Genomic DNA, 25,060 nt, shown 5'->3' on the forward strand with positions numbered 1-25,060 from the left:
TACCAGAATAAATACATTGAGATTGCCAGCTGGTAAGGAATAAAACAACTATCTACCTAATACATACGAAAAGATAAATACGTAAAGTATGTTAAGGGGAATAACAACTAATTAATTTCAACAGATCCAACATGAACAAGTGAAAGTATATTAGAAAACATAGACTATTGATTATAAACAACTAGGTATAGCTTCTCTAATGCAAGAAAGATGTCGCGAATTAGTGACACCTAATTGTAATTGTTATAAAAGCTTCTATTATCATAGCTTTTGTTTGTCTACTTTCTGGAATTTGTAAGATAAAAATTTAGGGGTCATCATTTGTTTACTGTATATATAATATTGTTTTGCCTGGAAATGATGGGATCCGGATAAAAATGTAAAGCGTGATTTATGAAAAACAATTTGCATAAAAACTTCCTTAAACAAGTTCCCAAACAAAGTCGTCAAGTATAATCCATGGTTCGAGGAAATAACTGTTGAAGGTGGCACAAATTACTTTGTAAATTAACCGACACAGTGAAGCCAATACATTGCAAGTATCTATAGAGACTAGTAACAAAAAATTACCAAGGTTTCTACATGACAAAGACAATATGAAAGCATGTCAATACTTCATAGTAACAAAACGTGTGAAGGGTCCCAACGTTTCATAGCAACAAAAGGCTTTTACTCTTTACCCTTAGAATGACCTCGTTAGTTATATAGTAGCTTTCAAATATACACCGATAGCATCAATATAATAGCCACAACGGCCAAAAAATCCAGCAAATGAATCTTTGTCCCATGGTAAAGTGAAAGGGGTCCCTCTTACACTACCATAAGGTCCATAGGTTTTTTTGTTGGTGATGAATGTGAGTGATGATATTATCGTATAACCAGCATAGGTTCCCCTTGAGACACCAACTGTTCCATTGATAGCAGTAATTTCCTCGTCCCAAGCAAATGTAAGCTGAGCCAAAATAGAAAAATAAAAAAGGAAAAGTACAAGTCAACTAAAAAGGAAAACATCAGTTTTAAAATATTATAACAAATATAACAAAATTCTAGACATATGTCTCCACCATTTGAGTATGTACCTCAGAGACTATGTCTCCACCATTCCAACCACCAGACTTGTTAGAAGTTATCTCTTCGCCCCTAAATTCCGTAGTGAACCTGAGAGAGTATATAAGATCCCCATGATCAATGGTTATCTTCTTCAAATGATGATTTCTCTCAAGCTGGAATGACCAATGGTTATTACGACTTCCAGGCTCTTTACTTCCCCAAATTCCAACCCCTGCAATTAGGTCATATGAAGCCTTGATGTAGACACCGATTGCATTAATATAGTAGCCTGCAAGGCCATAAAATCCACCAAAACTTCCTTTCACCCATGGTACAGTGAAACGATTACTTGTTTCTCGACCAAAAGGACCATGAGTCTTCTTGTTCGAAAGAAATGATAGTGACGCAATTACTGTGTACCCAGCATATTTCCCTGTTGATAGTACCCCAACTGTCCCATAGATGCCAATTAGTTTCTCATCATCTTCAAGCACAACCTAGCCAAGCGATTCTCATATTGTTAAAACAGTTAGTGCTTCTAAATCTTAATCTTCATAAATTTATAAATACAAACACACGAGTGATCAATTATATTTGTATGTGTGGGTTTGTTAAGACCTTAGAAACTGTTTTTCCACCATTCCAACCACCAGCCTTTTTGGTAGAATGCAGAATACCTTTGGATACAGTAGTGAACATGAGAGAGTAAATTAGAGCACCATGATCAATAGTAATCATCTTTAGTTTATGATCGTTTTGAAGTATAAACTCCCAAGTATTTTGGGAACCTCCACTTGATTTAGTTCCCCATAGTCCAACTCGAACAAATTCTGTTGCTTTGAGAGAAGCCTTGCAAAAAAGAACATAAAAAGAGACAACAAATTACCCATTGTAAACCAAATTCAAAAAATGAGCTATAAATAATACATTGTATAAAAAATATTCCAAACAATGTAAAACATAAAGTATCCTGTATATGTAAACTTACTTGAATTTCATATGCGTCCACGAGTTTGTCAATGATCTGAGCCATTCTTGGACGTTCTCTTCTATCTGGCTTCAAGCATTGATATGCAATGGTTGCTAATGTGCTAAGAGAATTTAGATTCATTTGATTCCTCAAATTAGGGATAATTATATCATCTAATTTTTCCTCTCTATACTTACGTTCAGCCAGTGGAGCTAGAAACTCAAATCCAGGTACAAATGCGGGTCTTCCACACAAGATTTCAAATAGCACGACCCCAAATGAGTAAACGTCAGACTCTTTTGTTAGAACTCCCGTATTGTAATACACAGGATCCAGATAGCCGAATGTACCAACAGCATTGGTTACAAGAAAAGTGTGTTTTATATTTGCAGGACTAATTTTACATAATCCAAAATCAGCTACCTTCGCATCCCAGTCCTTACTGAGTAGAATATTTGCACTCTTTATGTCCCTATGAATGATTCTATGTTGTCTTCCAACCTCATCATGAAGATAATTAATGCCACGAGCAGCGCCAATGCTTATTTTCAGACGCTTCATCCAGGAGAGTTCATATGGATTATCTATATAGTTGTCAAGGCTTCCCCTGCTCTCATGTTCGTAAACAAGTATTTGTTCCCTGCCCACGTCACAAAACCCAACTAGGCAGACAAGGTTTTTGTGTCTATAACAAGAAAGAGTTGTAACTTCCATCATAAATTCATGTTTCCCTTGTTCTGAATCATGATCTAATCGTTTCACAGCGACATCAATGACACCATCAGATGATTGGAGTTTGCCCTTGTAAACACTCCCAAATCCACCCTTGGCAATGAAATTTCCATTATCAAAGTTTTTGGTGGCTAGCTGTATATCTTTGAAAGGTATTTCCAAGTGTTGCAATTTTTCCATAACTAATACAATATCTGCGAAAGTAAAACCAATTCTATGTTAAATTCAATAAACATCATATTATAAGTTTTAATGGATATATATATATATATATATATATATATATATATATATATATATATATATATATATATATGTGTGTGTGTGTGTGTGTGTGTGTGTGTTTCAATGTGTTTTTTGAAGTTGATGAAGTGATATTAGATAATTCAAATTAGATAACAAAGGATGTTGTACAAGTTATTGTCTAACTGTGTTTTTATTGGTTGATTAATTGTGTAAGCGCTTGAAAATTACCCTGTATTTAATTAATATATTAAGATGAATGAATCCAATTATCGAACACTAGTGTTATTTTGGACAAGTCTTACTTTATAACCATGTATCTAATGCCCGGAATTATGTATCTCAATTGGGCGTTTTTGACCAAAATAATGTTTTTTTTTTTTTTTTTTTTTAAGTATTTACCATGTAAGTGTAATTTTAAAAAAAATTTATCAAAAACCACCTCTTTTTTTTCGTTTAAAATTTTTTATGACACATTTTTTATTGAAAAAAAATCGAATATATCGTTGTTCTCAATTTCTCATCCTTTTTCCATAGAGTTCCATGTTCATATAAAAAAAAAGGAGAAAAAACCCATTTCATTTTGTTAGTTTTTCAATATTTAAGTTTATTTTAATTAAAAAAAACTAATTATACCAAAAAAAAATTTGTATTCTATTAATAAACATGAGCACCGAATTAAGAAAAAAAAAAAAAAAAAACATTGATTAGTATACATTCATAATGTGCATCTAAACTGTAACTATTTCAATTTTTAACATTCACAATGTGAAAAATCTCGATTAGTTCAGATTCACATTGTGAATGTGACACACTGTGAATCCGAATAGGTTTACAATGTGAATCTGAACTAAAATATCGTTTTCTTTAACATTAATATATAAATCTATGTTTAAAAAGTACCAAAAAGTATGAATTTTCATATATTTATTAAGTTGTTTTCTTTAAAAAATAAACCTTAACTTTTCAACAAAGAAAATGAAGTGGGTTTTTTTCGAGAAAAAAAAATTTTGTTTTTTATATATTATTATGGATCTCTATGAAAAGATGATGAAAAATCACGAACAACAGTATATTCGTATTTTTGTTGAAGTATTTTTTGGATCTTTAAATTTTAGAAACTAGTACCGATCGTATGTCTCTACTTAAATATCTTTCATGAGTTCAATATGTTAGGCTATAAACATACCAAGGCACAAAATCGATATGAATTTGGAAATTAGCAGCAAAGGTATTGATTCAACTAATAATGTAACGCCTCTATATCACCGGGTATCAAAATCTTACTTATGTGCAAGTTAATTTACTTAACAATAGCTAGACCATATATTTCTTTTAAATTACAAAAGGTAAATCAGTTCATTAATTGCTGCAATGTGTAAAGTGTAAAAGTAGTTTTTATAATCATCAGGCCCATCCGATAGGGTGGGCGATAGGGGTGACCGTCTAGAGCCCATCATTTAAAGGGCCCAAATTTTTTATGTATTTTATATATATATATATATATATATATATATATATATATATATATATATATATATATAATGTTACATTTAGAAGGTAGTACAAGTGAATTTCATTCGGTTAATAAGTTATTATAAAAATTTGATGAAAATTGTGTATTTTAAGGGCCCTTTTCTTCCTTTTTGCCCTGCGCCCAAAATATGTTTGGAACGGTCCTGATAATCATGAGCTACCTAGATCTATCTTTAGGAAATAATGTTAAAATTAGTAGATCAAATTCTTTTGGCTTAATTACTTATGTGCATGTTGGTCACTTATGTGCATGTTGGTCAGGGGAAAATGCACTTATTCTATGAGATATTTGACTTTAATTTCTCTTTTCTTGGGGGATTTCTTAATTCCATGCAAAAGAAAAAACAATACACATTTTATAGGTCCTAAACTGAGTCAGAATATATAACGATCTTGTTATCGTTCCATGTGAAATTTTATGGGTTGTAAAATTGTTGATTTGGGTGTAAATTTTAGAAGCCTTTTTAAGGAGTTTTATGATGATAAATATTCTATTTTCATCTCTATAATCAGTAGATATTCATTTTGTAAGTGAAAACTTTGCTAATGGAGCAATATTTTTAACATAGATATGGTATCTCAAAAAACTAATGTTTTTCCTAAAGCTTTGAAATTGTATCAACGAAAAAGTTCTCTAAAAACTTGCACTTAATAGACCCTTTTCGATGTTAAGATTGAGGTAGGAAGTTTAAAAGCAAATCAATGTGTCACATGTCAATCTTAACAGTGGAAAAAGTTTCTAAATCGCATTGTCTAAGTTGTTATAGTTATTGGGATGATTAGAGTTTAAGACATGTTGGTAAGTGCTAGGGTTGAAAGGGATGTTACTTGCAGCTAAGGGCTAAAGCTAGAAAATTGTAAAGGTTGGATTGATATTTTGTAAGGAATATAAAAATCAGTTAGTACACATATTAATCTAGGAGTGAGCACGGTACTGAAAACCAAATTGTCTGAATTTAGTGTACTGAATCCTAATCCGCATTGTAAGTAATGGTTTCCATATTGGTACTTCGTGTGACAACCCGAAGTTTATTCTATTCTTGTAACCCGTTCCGTCAATAAAATTCGTCTTTTTCAAATTGTTTCGGTTTATGTTTTTAAATTAAGTCATTAATTTTGAGACTTCTATTATGACTTAATGGGTGTCCAAACACGTTAGAAACACAAGAAAACACCCCAAATTAGTAATTGGAAAATTTTTAGTTTCGACCATGTCGGGTTACAACAACTTAATCGGGTACGACCAAAAGCCTCGTTAAACGTTAGTATCAGGTAGAATTCCACCGTGTCTCAAACTTAAACCATATTTAAAGTTGAAGTAACTTCATTTTGAAGCTTTTCACCCTCTCTCTACTCTCTCTCATCAATCCAAACCTTTGATCCAAAATCATCCAATTCAAGCTCCAAATCGGTAAGGAATCAATCCTAGCTCATACTATAACATCTATAGCTTTCAAATTCGTGTTTGAATGATGAAATAGGACCAAGAACATGTGTTTACGGCCTTGGAATAGCTCTAGTCCGTAAACACACATAAATGGGGTTTTTGTGCCTCAAAACCCTTCCAAACCACCTTTAGAGCTTAAATATGACTTAGGGCTTTCAAGACTGGACTTAGAACACCAAAAACTTATCATTTGAGGGGTAAACATGAGTTTACGGCCCAAGAACATGCTTGGACCGTAAACACCCTTTCTTAGGCCGCAAACACCTTTTAAGGTGTTAAGATGCCCTTAAACACCTCCTAAGCCTTGGATTAAAGTCTAGAACCAACCACCATTGTGTTAGGACCTTAAACTTGAAGGAAACCACCCCCTTAGGAGTTCACAACCGTAAACCCCCCAAGGAATGGTTCCTGGGCCGTAAACTCCTATAAGTTGGTCAAAAGGTGCCTTAACTTCCGTCCTTCACTTGTATTTTCAGTTAGAATCACTTGTGATTGACCTAGGACCACCAAAACACAATAAGAATGGGTACATAAGAGTTTACGGGCGTAAACTCCTAGTTTACTGTCGTAAACTCCTCAAATGGTCCAAATGATGATCAAGTCCCCTTCCAATGCCTTAAAACTAAGCCTAGCATCACCCCCATAAGAGTTTTATGACCATTAAGCACCCAAGAACACCCCTACCATGAGTTTACAGCCGTAAGGTCTTATGGCCGTAATCTCCATTAGGAGTTTACTCTTGAAGAGCAAACTCTATGTTTAGGTCATACACACCCTTAGATGCTACCCGGATCACTCCTAACACTTGAAATTAAGTGTTTTCGCGCCTCGGAGTGTATATTCTGATCTAATTAGTAGTTCAAAGTGTCATTAGATATGTATCTCTTCATATTACATAGGAACCTTGCACGTGTTCAAGCCCTGAACTGACACTTAGCATCCAAACCGACACATTCCTCGACTGGTGAGTTCATACCCTACACCTTTTTCAAGGTTTTTCAATGTTTTCAGGGGGCAATACAAGCAAATTATAAATGTTTTTGATAAACATAAAATTGATGTGATTTTAGAAATATCTGGAAAACTTTTGGATATCTTTACCCCTTTTGTATTATGCGGAGCATAAGCGATGTTTTCTGAATATAACTACATAGATTTCAATTACAGTTTAGGAAACAATCAAATTATTATGGGAATAATTTGGGATCTTCACTTCTTGTTTTACGAGTTTGGATGTCATGCAGACTCAATAGATAAACTATATCTGATTCAGTTTCTCTAAGTTTAATTTAGAATATCATGCCACATAAGTTCTTTGTATTCAATTGTTTATACTCTATTATGTTTCAAAACAATTACGATATTTGATAACGACCGAGTACACCGTGAATAATGTAATACTAGCTTGTGAGATTCGTCTTCATTAAACCCTTCGGGTTATCAGTAAATCCTCCTCGGAAGTATAGCCAGAGTCTCCTGGAGGGAGAGCGTGAAATTTGTGGATAGATCTATTCGGGACTGACAATCCCACACCTTAACTGCTAGCTACAGTTAGGCGGGCACGCCTAGGGTGACAAATTCTGGATATCGTACGACGCCTGAATAACGTCAAGGAGGTCTCGGGTCAGATTAGCATGGTTATACGACTCACAATACGTATTAAATATAAATTTTGTTCACGGGTTTTATTTCTCTAATCTATAGTGTTATGTATTAATACTACCTACTAGTGTACTGGATGGTATTCCAGGATTTTCAATCTGTAGTTTCACATATTAAACTACCTACTATGATACCGAATGGAATACAGCCAATTTTAACTTATGTTTTATCAACATACTAGTAATAATCATGAATTATTTTATAGAAATCGACAAACGTGATAGAAAATATGGGATTTTCTTGGTTAACAATCTTTTTCAGAAAAGCAAAGGAAACTTGTTCTTTTTCATAAACAAACTGCTTATGAACTCACCAGCTTTATGCTGGTTTTTAAAACTGCTTGTATTCTAAGGTTCTCCTTAGACAGGTATCTTGTGTTCTTTTGCAGAAGACGAAGCGTATGGAATTCACGTCTTTACTTTTGTTTAAACTAATGTATCTATAAAACATGTATTACCTTACTTTGAAACAAATGTAATGATCCTATGTAATGTATTGTTTTGTGTTTACTATGCTTACTATGTACATTGGTTGTGATATTACATGACGTCCTCTGCCCCGTAACGTTTCCGCCATCGGTTTCGGGGTGTGACACTTCAGTGCATTACCCATAAGTATCAAATTTTCAAGAGCACCAGCAGGTCATGTATTAGGGTTTTTAACTAAGCCAATACTAATCAAATTAAGGAAATTCAGTAGCTTAACTTATAGCCAACAAAATGAAGAATATGCATATGGAAAAAAAAAAAACTTATTCTAAGTTCATATGTGAGTGTTATGACAGTTCAAAGATGATGATAAAATCACCATATACTTAAAAATGTTAAAAACAAAGCAATAACAAGGGATGTTATAACTTAAACAACAAAATTCCATTTAAGATAATTCCCGATGAGAAATATATGATATTTGAAGGATAACTAAAAATTATACATAATGCAACATAGGATGAAAAAAAACAATGATGGCCCCTATTTTGGCACTTTAACTTAACCCACATGAACTTAATCATAACGAATCAAATTGTTGAGTTTTGGCTAAAGGAATACTTAGTGGTTTGCATCCTACGTTACTACATGGAAGAAACTTTTGGAGGACTCCAAACTTATAAATAGTGTGCAAGGCTTTTGTCTCAAATCATCTGACCCAAAATACATTGGAAGTGTTTGGTTCTTTTTTTTATTGTTTAGAGTGTAGAAAGTGTCAATTAACAATTTGGATAGTGTATGTGCAATTTCGGGGAGACTTGAGAGATTAGACTATGTGATTATAACAATTTGGAGTCTTCCACATATATTCTTGTGCCCAATTATTGTTTCAATTATTTCTACTTAGATGATTGTTAGGGGCCATGAGGTTATTTAGTGTACAAATGGTACCATAACCCGACTTTAGATGAGGTTTCAATTTTAGGGGTTTGTATTATCCTTTGTGGTTGGAGCTTTGTCTAATCTTCTACAACCATACAAAATATATCTCTATTAGTCTTAGTCTTGGAAATATGTGTCCAATGTCATAAGTAAATGATAAAACTTTAGGAATAATAGCAAAGTCCTTTTAGGGTTGCCCTTAAGAGCTAAAAAAGCTAGGAAAGGATTTAAGAGAGTGAGATAAATAGTTTATTAATTTATCATAACTTGATAAATTAATTAGATACTAGATAGAATTTATTAAGAATTACTTTAAAATTAATTGGAAGTAATCAGGATTTATTTAAAGGTATAGGGACTGAGTGTTATTTTTTCAATATTTGAGCAAGAGAAACATCCTAGAATCCCGAAGGAGTGGACGATTCTGGAGAGGCTCTAGAAGCCTTCTACAATTTGTTCTTGATAACTTATAAGGCAAGAATTTGAATCAGGACCAAATCTAATTCTTTAATTGATTTAAATAATATTTATATACAAGTTACCTCAATTATATAAACACCTCCATGGGCTTCAAAAGTTTGATCGATATCTCCTTTAACTCTTAGAATTTATATTTACAGGTCATATTTCTTGTCTCATTTTTTTCTAGTGTTTAGACTCTAACGTGTGATTCCTTAGAGGAACTATAGTTTGGCTGCTAGATAACTGATTTAAAATTAATTAATTAAAATTCACGGATAATATGTTTAAATCATGTTTTCTAATTTTTTTTAAAATACAGCTTATATGTATTTATAATAGTTTATATATTATATGTAAAACAAGAAATATTGAATAAACCGTTAGTCAAATCAACAGTAGGTCTCATTCATAAGACCATGCCATAAAAGAAATATAAGGAAACCGTTTACAAAATGACCATTAAATGAGTGTCATTTTCACTTACTACTTCATTGCATGGTTGATTGTCGTTAGCCGAAAGGGTTTCATAGGACAATGTCTTGTTAAAAGGTATAACATATAAAAGTACCACAAACAAAATTTCTCATCCTAGTAACATTAGGAAAATGTGAATAGTTGTTAACCCATGAAAAGCACACGTTATTCCTTATTGTATACTTAAGGATGATGTATGGTTAACAGACACAATTAAGACGTAAGAAGAAGATGATGTGGCACTTATGGTTATGGTTTTTTTGGGAGCGTGTGTGGTTAACCGACACGTCAATTAGAGAAGCATCAAATAATCAAGGGGTCACATATTTTTACATGGTCGGTTCACCATCTTATTTGTGAGACCTCAGTATCCTAGTCATAAATAGTTGAGGTGAAAATCGAGATTAACATAACATTTAATAGTTTTGATGAATCTTAAAAGATCTATGTATTTTTTATAGATTGAAATTGGTAATGTGCATGACCTAACTAAAATAAATTTGTGATATGATTACAATATCCCTCTTCATAAATAAAATATAAAATGTGGATCTTAGCCTTAAAACATTCATTAATTATTTAAGTATTCAATCAAGTAACTAAACTATCTCTCTCTCTTCAATATGTTTGGTATCAATGAAACTCCTATCCCACCTCCTCTACCATCTCATTCAAGCTCTAACCCATCACTCCTTTCCATCCTCATGAGGCTAGAGGGGTTTGATATTGTGTACGCCTTACTGGCATGTAAATAAAAAGAAGGAACTTTTGTATGTACGCATGTTCAAAAGATAAAATCATACATTGACATATTGGGAAAAATGGGTGTCGTATTTCTGAAGGAGCATGCCATCAAGTTGGTACTTTACTCGCTTCCAAATTTATATCTTCAGTTCATAATGAACTTTCATAGAAGAAATCTCGACGTGACTCTAATGGAACTATCAGACATATTGGAAGTTGTAGAAGTTGACATGATTACAAGTTCAACCTACACTCGTTCCTTAGCTATTGGGTATGGTAATAATGGTGATTAGGAAGAACTTTCTCTTTTTAAAGAAAAGGAAAAAGGCAAGATTGAATCGTTTAATCATGCGTGCAGGAGAAAGGAAGATTTTGAAAATACTCCCAACCATGAACCAATTGAGGCCATTTCTTTTCACAACGAGGAAAAGGTTCATTAAAAAAGAAGTTGTCGTAATCACTTGAAGGATCATATGGATAGTAAGGTGAAAGTGACTGAGTCCACTTTAGGTACATATATGATCCAACTTCATAATACCAATACTTCAAATTCATTGGTTATGATACACGATGCGGTATTCACAAATGCTCTGTATTGTAAGGACTAAAGGGAATCATGAATTTTAAGCATGGGGATATCAATCTAATCATGGGAAATAGACAAACGTCACCTATCTTGATGGTTGGAAAGTTTGTGTTGCAGGTTAGTAGTGGAGTTTTGATTAATTTAGTTAATTTTTGTTTGGAACATCCTTATCAATGGTATGTTTGGTTTCTTATTCCATCTTGCTTATTTGCTAAAAACAAAAAGTCGGAATTTATCACTTTGGGCACAATGTGCCTAGGCCCATGGGTTGATTTTCTTTATAGGGTTTTTGGGGAGATTTAAGCACCATTAACCCCTAGGGTTAGCACGTTCTTAGACCCCATCACCCTTTAAAGAGATTTTCAGAACCCCTAATCCAACTTCTTTCATTTTTTAGCCGTAGTGACCTTGGACTGCTTATTTCTCATCTTTTGTGGTTAAAGCTTAAAGATAAAGAACCTTTGGTGTGTTTGGAAGGGAGGCTCTAGCTTAGATCCGACAAGCTTGCAGATTTTCTTGAACATTATGAATATAATGTTTTAATATTTATCTTTGAATCTCTAGAAATTATTTTATGTCATTAAATGCACTTTTGGTCCCCCTTTGATGGTGATCTTGGAGTTGAGACGACTCCAACTTCTTATTAGCCCTGAGGATTGTTCTATGGACCTCATGGACTATGAAAGTTGAAGTCTTTTTCTCTCTCTTAAATTAATGCATGTTGTGTTATGAGTTTTAGGCCATTTTAGAATGTAAAGTTTAGATTTTGATTGTTTGGGGATGTTTTAATGGATAAAGTTAGTAACTTTATCCATTAATTCCTTATGAAAGACAGATCTGCAAGTTGGAGCCTTGACTTAATGGAATATGTCATTTGGTCTTGTAAAAGTGCCTTAGAGGCGGTGCATCATTCCAATGTGTGGCATGTTTTTTGTGTTTTACGATTCACATCTGCTTTAGCCTTAAGGGTTTGAATGTTTTGTCCAATAGTAAGTGTGGTGCGCTTCATCAACCAGGCGTTGACTTTTTCAAATTTGGTCAAAGCTTTACATTAGTAAAACTTTAGGGTTTTGGATCATAGGTTGAGGTTTGACCTTTTAATTAATGCCTAGGTGGTTTGTGAGGCTAGCTTTGCACTTTTGTGCATGTTGTGGTGATTATTTGATTCATCAATAAGGTTACTCTTCTCATTATATTGTCTATATGACTCTTGTGTGTATGATATTGGGTTGGGCCTGTTTCTATGGTGTTGGGTTGGGCCCGACTATATGATGGTTTGGGTTCACTAGGCTTGGCCTACTTGAATGAAACATAATTGTTGGTCTAGGCCCGTACTTGTTTCTTATGAGATATTTTAGGGAACTCATTAAGCTTTGCACTTACAGTTTAAGTTAATGCTTCAGCCACTTCTGGTAGCAACGGAAAAACCCCGACCTGATTGCATTGCATCCACCAGAGAATTCTGAAATATCTGTTTTCAAGATTATACTCTGATATTTGACTCAAAGTTCAAACTCTTGTTTTGATTACGTTTATTTTAGAATGATGTTAAATGGTTTTATATTATTTAAAAATGAAAAAAAATATGTTGTATTTTGGGGACCGTACAAGTTGGTATTAAAGTCTTAGTTTGAGGGATTCGGGCGAGCATCGGATGCAGAGCGTTGAGAAAATCTTTTTACAAAATGTTTTGTAAAAAGGTTTTATAAAGCAAAGGGTGTGATGCATGCAATGAGCCGAAGCTCATGTAAGTAATTCCCAAAATACACATAGTTGTTGTTATGTGGATTATGTTTTGATATGATATGAATCACATAGTACATGAAGTATGGGAACTACATAACATTCGGTGAAGGTTCTTACCAGGAAAGACTTGGCAATTTATAGTGTCTATTGTGACCCACCTCTCATTCTTGTTAATCCTTTGTAGGGTTTCATATTTATAGGCTTGGTACATATTTTTTAGTATACTATATTGTTTTTACATACATATACGATATCAAAATACAATCATAGAAGGTTCAATGTAGGGGAATATGATAGAAGAATCAACTTTGGTTTGTGGAAAGTTCAAGGCAAGGATGTGTTGATTCGTTTTGGGTTACACAATGCATTGAAAGGAAAACAACCCTTATTTCCAGGGATGATTCAATAAAAACCTGTAAAGCCGATGATGAATGGGAAGATTTGGAATTGAGAGCATCCAGTAAGATTCATTTGTCTGGCAAAGAATGATCTGACAAATATACATACGAAATTAATATAAAAGGATCTTTGGGAGAAACTTGAAGAATTGTATCAAGGTAAATGCATCTTGAATTGGTTGTATCTCAAGGAAAAATTTCATATTCATTGTACGAATCGAGATACAAAAATTCCAGATCAACTAAGTGTTCTTAGTAATATCGTATCAAAATTGGAGGATATTGGAGTGATGGTTGAAAATGAGGATAAAGCATTAAGGCTCGTATTATCTTTTTCATCTTCCTATTTGCATATGAAACTTTATTTGAATGTATAGGAAAGAGACCACGAAGTATACAAATGTTATTAGAAAACTTTTTTCTAAGGAGAAAGACCGGAGAGTAACAATTATTCTTTGTCAGAAGGAATGATTTTGATGTACATGAACGGGAAGGGGAAGAAGTCATAGAAGATTCTAGATGTTGGAAGTATTGTTAGTCTGGACACGTCAAGAGTAATTTCTCCGGTTTCGGCAGATTCGACAAAAGGCTCCAATACAACTAGAAATATTTCCTTGTTAATAACGATGATGATTTCCTTTTAGTCATGTCATCCCTAGGGTATGCCTATGCTACATTGAATATGGAGGTAGTTTTGTTAGCCGGTTCATGATTTATACATGTGAATTGAATTGATGTAGATGCAAGATATATGGTGAAGTTAATGTTGATAGTTGATGTACTTCCGGGTATGTTAACTGGGGACGTTGCACCATACATGTTTAGCAAGTTTTTCAATATGTGTCGCAGCCAAATTCATAGGGTGGTATATTCATATTAGCGATACTCTTTTGTGGTGGAGTACGATAATTCTATGTTTTTTTAGAATTATGCTTGTCGGTTGAAGACGATGTTCCTTTTATATGGTTGTTGTATTTCTCTTCATCTGAAGTGTTGAGTTTTGGCTAAAGGAATGAATAGTTGACATTGTTAAGTTTTGGCTAAAGGAAAAAATAGTGGTTTGCATCCCACATTGCTACAAGATGAAATTTTGGGATGACTTCAAGCTTATAAATAGATTCCAAGGCTTTGGTATCAAAGCACCCAAGCCAAAGTACTCTTGAAGTGTTTGGTTCTTTACTTTTTTTTTCTCTTGATCTAAAGTGTAGAAAGTGTTATTTAACACTTTAGAGAGTGTGGGTGTAATTTGGGGGAGTCTTGAGAAATTAGTCTGTGTGCTTGTAACAATTTATCATATAGTTGATCTTTCTCTCTAGAGGCATGTTGTTTTCTCCGGTTTTGGAGCTTTCCAGATATATTAGTGCGTCCGACTATTTTCTCTAATATTATTGTTATTGGTAGGATTGTTTGTAATACTTGAGGCTATTTTTCCAACCAAAAACATTTCATTCCGAACACTAGAGAGATGAAAGTTCAAATATGATTAAAATTCTGCGTATACTAAAATTTGTTGAAAAACTCCAATAATGGCTTCTAAGCTAGGGATTGTAACTCAACCAATACTAATCCAACTAAGGTGATTTGGTTCCTAATTTGTAGTAAAAAAATAGGAGAATATGCACCAAAAAAATTAGTTCATTCTGAGCTAGCATGATAGATATATGAGGATCGGAATTGGTACAGATATCGAATGAGGATCAGAACCGGTACAGATATCGAATTTCCCCTGATAAAATTCTATAGAATCAAAACTATCATGAACTGATTTTGCTAATTTGGGGGAATAGTCTACTGAATTGATTTATTATGTACGGTACCGGTTTATAATGTACGGTATCGGTTCAGTAAACATTATACTTTTGCTCATCCCAATGTTAATCATTCAATTTACACATTCCAAAAATATACAAAGTTAGAGTTTTGAATGTTCATCGCCTTTTGAGAGAAACCATAGAATTGTTCATTGTTCTTTCTTTAATTCTATTTGTGTAGATTGTAAAGTTTATTTGATTGTTACTAACAGTTAGTCTTGTTTAATTTTTTGAATAAAAACTTTTCGGTTCTTATTAAGTCAAAGGTTTATCATCTTATAGTTTTTTCTACCACTACCGTACCAATTTGTTTAGTTACCAATAAGTTTGATAGGTACAAATCGGTAATGATATATTACAAATTTTATTTTAATTTTCAATTGTAATAGTTAAACACTAGCAACGACATGCGACAAATATCTCGGCTAGTAATATATAATTTATTAAAGTAACTATTTTAGTTACTAAATAATTTTATTAAGTTTTTAGTTTTTTAAGTTAATGTGATAATTTCAATTGACCACATCTAATGTCTAATGTCATGCTTTTAAAATTGTGAACAGTGAATACTTGAAAGTACAATTTCATATATATATATATATATATATATATATATTGGTTCATATAGTATTACCGTTGTATTTAAAATTTAAGACCATTACATTATAAAGTTACACAGTTGGTACGGTATGACGAACCAAACATATTGTCTACCAAATATATTCGTAACTCACTTTTTTGGTTCGATTGGTAGCATGTTGGTTGTTTCTTTTTTTTACATATTTGACAACCCTACTCATGAGTAGGCGAAGGAAAGCTTACATAAATATTATATAAACGAAACACAAACACACACACACACACACACACACACATATATATATATATATATATATATATATATATATATATATATATATATATGTAGGATGTGTTTGACAAAAGTACCTGTAAGCTGGAAGCGGGTAGTTAGTAGCTGTGGCTTTTATTTGTTATATGAGTGTTTGACAAAAATGGTTGGAAGCTTTTGAAATATATAAAATTACATAAAAGGACAATTGATTAAAAATAAGTAAGTATATAAATATATTTTTAAGGATGATTATGGAAATTGATTTCAAAAGCTCATTAACGTTTTGTTAAACGCTACATGAAGTAACTTTTAGATTTGGAGAGTTTCATTTAAAATTAAAGCTAAACGCTCATACTACCAACGAAGCATTTTGTTTAAAGTAGAACATTTTGTCAAACGTTAAAAGGTAGAAACTCCCAAATGTTTCCAAAAATCCATGCCAAACACGCCCATAATATGACCTTACGACATTAACATAGATCGTCGAATATTCCACGATCCTTGTTCCTGGATTGCAATATGTTTTCCTACTAAACGTTTCTAGAACGCGACTCGGATCATAATATTCACCGATATCAAAATTGGAAAGACCAAACCTTGGTTCGCATTTCAGGAAGACTGGAAAGGCGTTTGGAATGTCGATTTCGGGATGACGTTGATTTTAGAACGCCAATTTTGGGTTTGGGAAAGCCAATAAGTTAACCAATAACAAAATCTTACCCTTTTATAGCAATTGATTGTCTATCTCGTTTATGTTAGGTCGCGATTCAGTAGTTATGGCCCCTATACATAATTGATTTTAATCAATTATTGATTGAAGTCGGTCCATGTACCGATCTGATTTATTTTGTTCAATACTGGTTTGGTAACAATTAGGCCTGGCAATGGAGCGGGTTTTAACCCTGATTCGATCCAAACCCTTAAGAATTATATGGGTTTGGATCATAGTTTTTGATTCGTTTACCCATTAACGACCCATACCCGCTAACCCTTTTATTAAAAGGGTCGGGTATGGATCATCACTTATCCGCTCCGTTTATAACCCGCCCCTTATAATTTTTGAATTATTGGTTTATATTTTATATTTCTTAAAGTTTAATTTTAATTCCAATCGAAAATCTAAAAGGAAAATGCCAAAGTCCAAATTGTTTATACATAAGAATGGAGGAGTCGACTTCCAGACTTCTAATCTTCTACTAATAATTATGATGTCATTTCATTTATATTTCATCAAGAAATCATCATATTTCATTCATAAATCAATAAATTCATTCATCATTTGAAAGAAACTTTGTCATTGCTATTCTCTATCACTACAATTGATAGTAAAAAAATAAATCAGTAGTTACTACAATAATTATTTTTAATTCCAATCGGATGTCCTTGAGTACGTAATGTGTTTTCTAAATCAACATTTGTTTTATTTAAGAAATATTATTATATGAATTAAGTAATATGTGTTTGATAATTCAAAAAGCCTATGGGTTACGGGGATATCCGTTGATTCGGTCGATAAGGGTATGAATTTGATTATTCAAAAACCCTGCGGGTTACGGAACGGGTTTGGATCGGATTATGAAATTTGTTAAAAGGGTTTGGATCAAGGTCGATTCGACCAAAATCCGCCCCATTGCCAGGTCTAGTAACAATGGTACTTTTGCTCATCCTCATGTTAATCATTCATTTTATTTAATCCAAAAATATCGAAAGTTAGAGTTTTGAGTTTTCATTGCCTTTCGAGAGAAACGCTAAAATTATTATTTGTTTTTTCTTTAATTGTGTACTACATGTAAGACCATGTATTAAATGGGTTCATTTAGAAAAAATTAAATACAAAAATCTAAAATTTAAAATAGTTTGAATTTACAAGAAAATTTTGAAAAAAAAAAATTGAATGATTAAAATAAAGTGTTTTTTTTTCTCTTTTACATTTAAATTAATAATCTATATAAATAAACAAATGAAACTAATAAAGTTTTAATTTAGAAATGTTGAAATTGGAAGGAAAGTCAATTATTGAGATTGATACACATTTATGATTATATTTACTGCAATTATTAAATTTAATATTATCTGAATTTATTAAAATGAAAAAATTCACAAAATGTCATGTGGAAAAAAGTTAATTGACATTAACCAAAAAATGACATGTACCAAAACGATTTTCATTTATTAGAGTAGATATGTAGATTATAAAGTTAAATCCTTTGATTTTTAATAAAAGTTTGTCTTGTTTAATTTTGTGAAAAAAAAATTCAGATCTCATGAATTCAAAGATTTAATTAATTTTTATAGATTTAATTTCTACAAACTATTTTAAGCTCTTGTTATTTATTTCCGATGAAACGTTTATAATCTTAATGTTTTGATCACTGAGGCGTATAAAAGCTCACCGAAATATGATATAAACCAAAGGGATAATGACTTGAAAGGGTAACGAACTTTCGACTTTTGTCACATTTAGTCAGTAAACTTTTTTTCGTTATCTATTGCCATTGAACTATTGAAACTGTTCACATTTTACGCTTATGACCGGCTGTTGCCGGTCATAAGGGTAAAATGTGAACAATTTCAATAGTTCAATGGCAAATAAATAACGAAAAAAAGTTTAGTGATTAAATATGAACAAAATCTAAAGTTCGTTTCCCTCTAAAAACTTCAGTGACTAAATGTGAACAAACTTTCTCTTGTATTACGTTTTAGCAAATTATTTATTTTTGTTAAATTGTAGCAACATTTGTTGATGAAGAAATCTATGAAATAAAAAAAAAAACAAAACCCTGAAAATATATTTAAAAAAAACACAAAAAACCAAAACCGAAATAAAAAACCAATGGTTTGACATTTTCCAAAATAAAAAATCAAAATTTCCAATCTGATTTTGGTTTTACAAAAAAATGAACCATTCTCAGTGATGTGAATTATGACCATTGGTTTGGCATGCAGAATTTGTGACATCCCATGAATATGTAGTTACAACATCGTCTGAACTCGTAATTCATAGTAAGGGGTTAGAGTATCATCGCATGAATACATAGTTACAACATCGCCTGAACTCGTAATTCATCACCTACAGGTTATGGGTCTGGTGTTTCTACTAGGTTGTCTAGAATAGTCCGTGGTCACCATCTATACTCTGGTCGATGACTACATCGCCACATTGCCGGTTAAGGTTATGGTATCTCCTTTCATCCTACATCACATATTCATCATCATCTATTTACCTAATTATTTTCACCTTTCTATCATCACCTATCTCTCATCATTTTATTTCATCACACACCAACTATTTCATATACCCATGTTTCATCCACAACATATTTGTAGATATAAAATAAATATACCATTTAAATCTTTTAAAACATGTATAAAATCGTTCATCCAGCATAGACAACAAGTATTCAAATAATATGCATACGATGATAAATGTCAATCGAGGGCACCCTCATTTCCAGAGAGAGAATAAGGCTGCACAGAAGGGGGAAAGCCCTCCTACTGAGCAAGATCATTAATTAATATTAATAAGGAAGCACTTAACTTAGGGCATAACACGTAATTTATATAAAATACTTCATATCTACGTGTAAGATGAAAATAACTATATATACCATAAAAATCCGATAAATGCTTCCTAACTTCGAACCCCAAGGTTTACTTTACTAAAGCTTCATATTCTCGACTCTCTGGACCTAGAAGGGTTCAGATCTATCACACAAAAAAGCTCAAGATAGGTCTTCCTCTCACTCTACACACTCAAGCTCGCTAGGGTTCTCACTTATGGGAAAGGTAGTCGCAATTGAAGGCCATAAGTGCCTTTAAATATGGCTCGGGCCCAAAGATTTAAGGTTTCTGCCAACAGTGCGGACTCGTCGAGTCGCCTCACCGACTCGTCGAGTCCATTCATTAATCCGAGTCATCAGTCGCGACCTTACTTGACGAGTTGAGGCGTCAACTCGTCGAGTCTCTCTTCTTAAATCAAAAGAAAAATACTTAATTTATGATACTTGGAAATCCGAATGTTACATTTTGTTTTTTTATTTCATAGATTTCTAACAAATGTTGCTACAATTAAACAAAAATAAATAATTTGCTAAAACATAATACAATAGGAAGTTTGTTCACATTTAGTCATTGAACTTTTTAAAGGGAAACGAACTTTCGATTTTGTTCACATTTAGTCACTAAACTTTTTTTCGTTATCTATTTGCCACTAAACTATTGAAACTGTTCACATTTTACCCTTATGACTGGTAACAGCCGGTCATAAAGGTAAAATATGAACAGTTTCAATAGTTCAATGGCAAATACATAACGAAAAAAAGTTTAGTGACTAAATGTGACAAAAGTTGAAAGTTCGTTACCCTTTCAAGTCATTATCCCTAAACCAAACAGACACACACACACACATACATACATATATATATATATATATATATATATATATATATATATATATATATATATATATATATATATATAACACAACTATTTGACTTGGCCTACCACAAACTAAAGAGAAATACAGTCTAAGCAAAACACTGATCCTGAACATTAGCACTGATATTTATTTTCTATAATATATACTGCTGGGTTGGAAAATTATACCATCCAGATATATAAAAATTCTTACATCTTCAGATAACCCGTTAAATACGAACATTAGTTTCACCAAACCAATCAGGAAGTTAATTTGGATAATTTTGATCAATTTTAAGCTTGATTTTTTGGTCAAAGTGATTTGACTTAAACATATATTTGTAACTTGGTTGTTGGCTAAATATACAAATAAGGTTGAGAACTTGAGATTAAGAAAGATACCAAGAAGATACTACAAAAACTATTACACACAATACTGTTCTTGAGACATATACATGATTTGGGCAATGTTTGTGTATGTAACATTAGTTTCGTCTCAGGTTTTAAGTTGAGTTTAGGCAGCCACTTAGAAAGAGGATATCACTGATTTATCACTTTTCATTAAACAAACAAATCCATATCAATAAATAAAATATTGTTTAGTCATCAATAACATTTTCAAAAACCAACATACAACAAGGGAAACACACGAAACAAAATATTTCACCTCTAACATAAATTAAACTTACTTGGTTCCGTTTGAAATATTAGTCAAGTGCAGTATACTGTTCAATGAATAGGTTTAGATCTGTCAGAAGCTTCATTTCATAGGCATCATCATGTTAACTAGCGCAAAATGGAGAAGGTAGAAGGGGAATGTTATAAATTATTGGAATCAGTCCAAAGTCAGAATCACATTCTTTAGTAATTGTGGTTCTCGTGATTTTTGTGCAAGAACCTTAGCAATGTAAGTGGGGAATCTGATACTAAAGAATTTCTTTTCTTAATCATAACTTTATCAAAATATAATTAATTGCATACCGATAAACTCATCATCGAAATGAAGATATTTCATTTTTAGTACTATTTTTTTAACTAGATTATGTAACCACAAATAGAATATCCGTTAACCTGCATATTATCCTATAACATAAAAACATTATGACAAATGTGACAACAAATATGGTGCTACATATATATTCCTAATTTCCACCATTCCCAGGTAACAACTAGTTTAATTCTTAGTCATGTTAGTTATATCAATTTCTTTCTTGATTATGATTAGTTTCTCTTTGTGGTCTACTAAGCTTGAAGTGAGGATTGCTTCAAACGTGGTGAATCATCTAACTACTTTAAGCATTAGGCATCATGTGCCTTCATTTTTCATGCATACTTTTGACCATTGAACAAATGTATGTCCTTGTGGAATCCGCTTCATCATGAAAGCAACATCAGGGCCCTGTGTCCACCAGATTGCACAAGCATTAAGTTCTTCAACAATGCCAACACGACAGAATCCTCTACCTTTGCACCTTCTCTCAACATCAGAGCATATGTTACATAAAAGGTAAAAGATACCATTTTAGGGCCAAACATGCAATACCCAAAAAATCTCTTTTTAATGAAGCAAATTAACCCAACAGACAATAGTTGCAGAATAGCACAACCATCTATCCAAATCATATCCAATAGTATTATAGTACAATTTTCATTTCACTAGTTTTTCTTCTTCATTTCATATAGAATTATGCATATTATTAACATACAATGCGTATAATAAAATTATCCAATTTGATATTCAGTAACGAAAAACATTTTGGGTGCATACAAAGAAGGAATTAATCGAACATTTGGTCACTAAAAGTAGCCTTGATATGTTTGGAAACAAGTCAAATAAAGCATCATTTACCCATGTTTTTAGGATTGGTCTTTGTTGGTATGCGGTTGTGCTAACATCTCTCTCTCTCTCTCTCTCTCTCTCTCTCTCTCTCTCTACTTTTGATGTTGGTATTGATTTTCATATTTGAAGAGAGAGTAGGTTTGCTACGAAAAATGAAGATGCATCAATTTAATGGAGGATGATTTAGAAAATAACTACTATCGTTAGTTTCAATGTGGTCTTTAAAGAACAATATTTTTCTAGGCCATTTGAGTCTATGTCGGAACACTATGTGGATAATGCTTTTTAAGATGATTTCAAGAGACTTTCTTCTTGTTCCCGAGTTTAATCAAAGAAAAGAAAAGAAGAGAAAGAAAGTACGGAGAGAAATGAAAAGAAATGAAATTTTATATTTTGTGTTCCTGAGTTTGAGACAAACAGAAGGAAAATTAATCATTTTGTTCTTTCTTTCTAAATTCTTTAAAATCGGAAAGAAAGTTAGGAGTGAAAGTGATCATTCTATTTCTATTCAGTTCCCTCCTTTTATGAAACTCGTGAACACCAATTTATTGTAGTTTCTTCTCATTTCCATCAATTTCTTTTCTTTTCTCTCGTTAAGTTGAACTCAGAAATAAGGTGTTTGTCCTCAGTTGAACAACTGCTAGAGAGATTTCATTTTAGCGGTGGATTCAAATCTGTTTATATCATGTTAGGCGTTAAATCTTGAATTTTCTGTTCATCATATATTAATGGTATGAAATTTGTTTTTAGAAAAACTTCAAATTGATTGCCATATTTGTTAGTTTAGCAAATGTGAAATCGATTTTCGTTCTTGATCTGTTTTGAAGTTCGAAATGCTTTTTTTTTTAGATCTTTTTTAGAAATGGATGGGCATTTATTATATTAACTTTGGATTCTTAATAGATAACAGAAATTCAAAGATTTTGGTAGTGCATACAATATGTTATATATTTTGGTAGTGCACATAATCTATTTGACGAAGTGCATAACAGTGATAAAGCTTATCCATGTTAATTTAGAGGTTTCACTTTCATTGTTTTACTGTTTTTTCTGCTTTTTGAACTCATGGATTGGTTTGAAGCATTAGCCTTAAGTAAGTTATTTCCATTTTAGCTACACTATAGTCATTAATTGAGCAAATTACTGAAATCGTCCCTATAGTTTGATCAAAATTGCACGTATGTTCCCTAACTTTTTTTGCACTTGGATCGTCCCTATTGTTTGATTTTGTTGCGTTTTTTGTCCCTATGGTTTAGTCAAAAATGCACGTTTAGTCCCTAATTTTATGTATGTAAGGGACGAAAAACGCAACAAATCAAACCACAAGGACGATCCGAGTGCAAAAAATAAGTTAGGGACCAAACACGTAATTTTGACCAAACCATAGGGACGATTTCAGTAATTTACTCTTATTAATTTGTATTCCATGCTTGAGGTTATTTTAGTATCATATATTCATAGTTGATTGTTTAATTTGATTACATGCAACACCTTGTAATTAATACTTCTGTTTAGTTTTATATTCATATTCAAGCATGTTGGTGGTTATTTTCTTGGTACTAGATATGTCAACGTTGTCAAAATGTTTAAGTACAAAAGAACAAAATTCAATTCACACAAAGAAGATGTAATAATAGAGGTAAGTCATTATGATTTATGATAAAAACACACATGCAGTTCTAATTTGTACCTAAATAACAATCCCCTCTTTCTTACTATGCAAATCTATTTAGGACTTTTAATATTCATTTTCTATTTGAATACACAAAATGTTCAATTGAAATTACCATGAAAACAAACATACATAACTCAGATTATGTCGTCATGTAGGAGACAAGGTTGATTTTTTAACATTGCCATTTGTTGCATTCCTCATATTTAGGTTGTAAACATAGTAAATAACAATGTACTTTGAATTTAGAACTTTTTGTTTTTGTTTTTAGCAAGTTCTTATCAATTTTTTACCAAAAACCAAACTACATCATACTTCCATTCGTTTTTGTTGCATTACTTTGAAGTTTTTTGTTATTAAGATTTAAGGCAGTCTTATGAAAATTCTATCCGGTTATAACATTAAACTCTCAAAAACTTTCCCTTATTACAACTATTAGAACAATATGCTTTCAATTTTTTTTTTCTAGTTATATCAATGCAATTAACGAATAGAAATGAATTTAACAACTTACTATTTTGTCCCACTTTTATAAACCTTTTGAAGTACAATGCCTAAATTGTAAAATAGATAAACGTACAATCATGCCTATAACAAAAAATAATAAATAAATAAGTAAACTGGTCTGAAGCCCAAATTTTGAAACTAGTTAATATAATATGTTGAATTGAAACAAATAAAAAAAATTGAAGAATAAATCCATATTACAATAAAAATTGACAAAGTTCCACAAAAATGGTTTCTCCCACTAGGTCTTCCTCCCAATTCTGAAATCATGTGCTCGCTCTCTCTTTCCCTTAACACATAAAACTGGAAGACCAGAGATCTCGTCATCAAAAATGATATCATAAGCCATCGGCCGATCACTCATCCTTAGCCTAATATCCTCAAGTTCCTCAACCAAATCCCCAAGACCTCGAAATCAACTAGTCACTAGCATACATCATTATTAGCTTACATGATAGACATAAGGGTATCTCTCTTAATCAGGCATCATACCATGCAACTTTGAGCTTATCCTTAGCCCTAATCTAGCATGCACTTTCTC

At 32.3% G+C, this 25,060-nt stretch overlaps 1 protein-coding gene across 1 annotated transcript; it reads right to left on the reverse strand.

The window, feature by feature from the left end:
• Nucleotides 1–473: 473 nt before the first annotated feature.
• On the reverse strand, nt 474–21,334 carry LOC111915677 (uncharacterized). The gene is made up of 5 exons (XM_023911312.3): nt 21,190–21,334; nt 2,039–2,946; nt 1,669–1,899; nt 1,080–1,547; nt 474–952 (listed from the first exon to the last, which is right to left on the reverse strand). Exons 2-5 carry the CDS (start codon nt 2,930–2,932, stop codon nt 701–703), a joined length of 1,845 nt encoding a protein of 614 aa, XP_023767080.1. The 5' UTR covers nt 2,933–2,946; nt 21,190–21,334; the 3' UTR covers nt 474–700.
• Nucleotides 21,335–25,060: the final 3,726 nt, after the last annotated feature.

The sequence above is a fragment of the Lactuca sativa genome, chromosome 1 (assembly GCF_002870075.4).
Source record: "Lactuca sativa cultivar Salinas chromosome 1, Lsat_Salinas_v11, whole genome shotgun sequence".
Taxonomy (NCBI): domain Eukaryota; kingdom Viridiplantae; phylum Streptophyta; class Magnoliopsida; order Asterales; family Asteraceae; genus Lactuca; species Lactuca sativa.

What these genes read in the sequence shown, in the direction of transcription:
- LOC111915677 (XM_023911312.3), bottom strand. Translation starts at nt 2,932, where the DNA reads ATGGAAAAATTGCAACACTTGGAAATACCTTTCAAAGATATACAGCTA. An exon ending in TGGACGCATATGAAATTCAA is followed by an intron (nt 1,900 to 2,038) that starts GTAAGTTTACAT and finishes CTTTTTTGCAAG; the next exon opens with GCTTCTCTCAAAGCAACAGA. An exon ending in GTGGAGACATAGTCTCTGAG is followed by an intron (nt 953 to 1,079) that starts GTACATACTCAA and finishes ATTTTGGCTCAG; the next exon opens with CTTACATTTGCTTGGGACGA.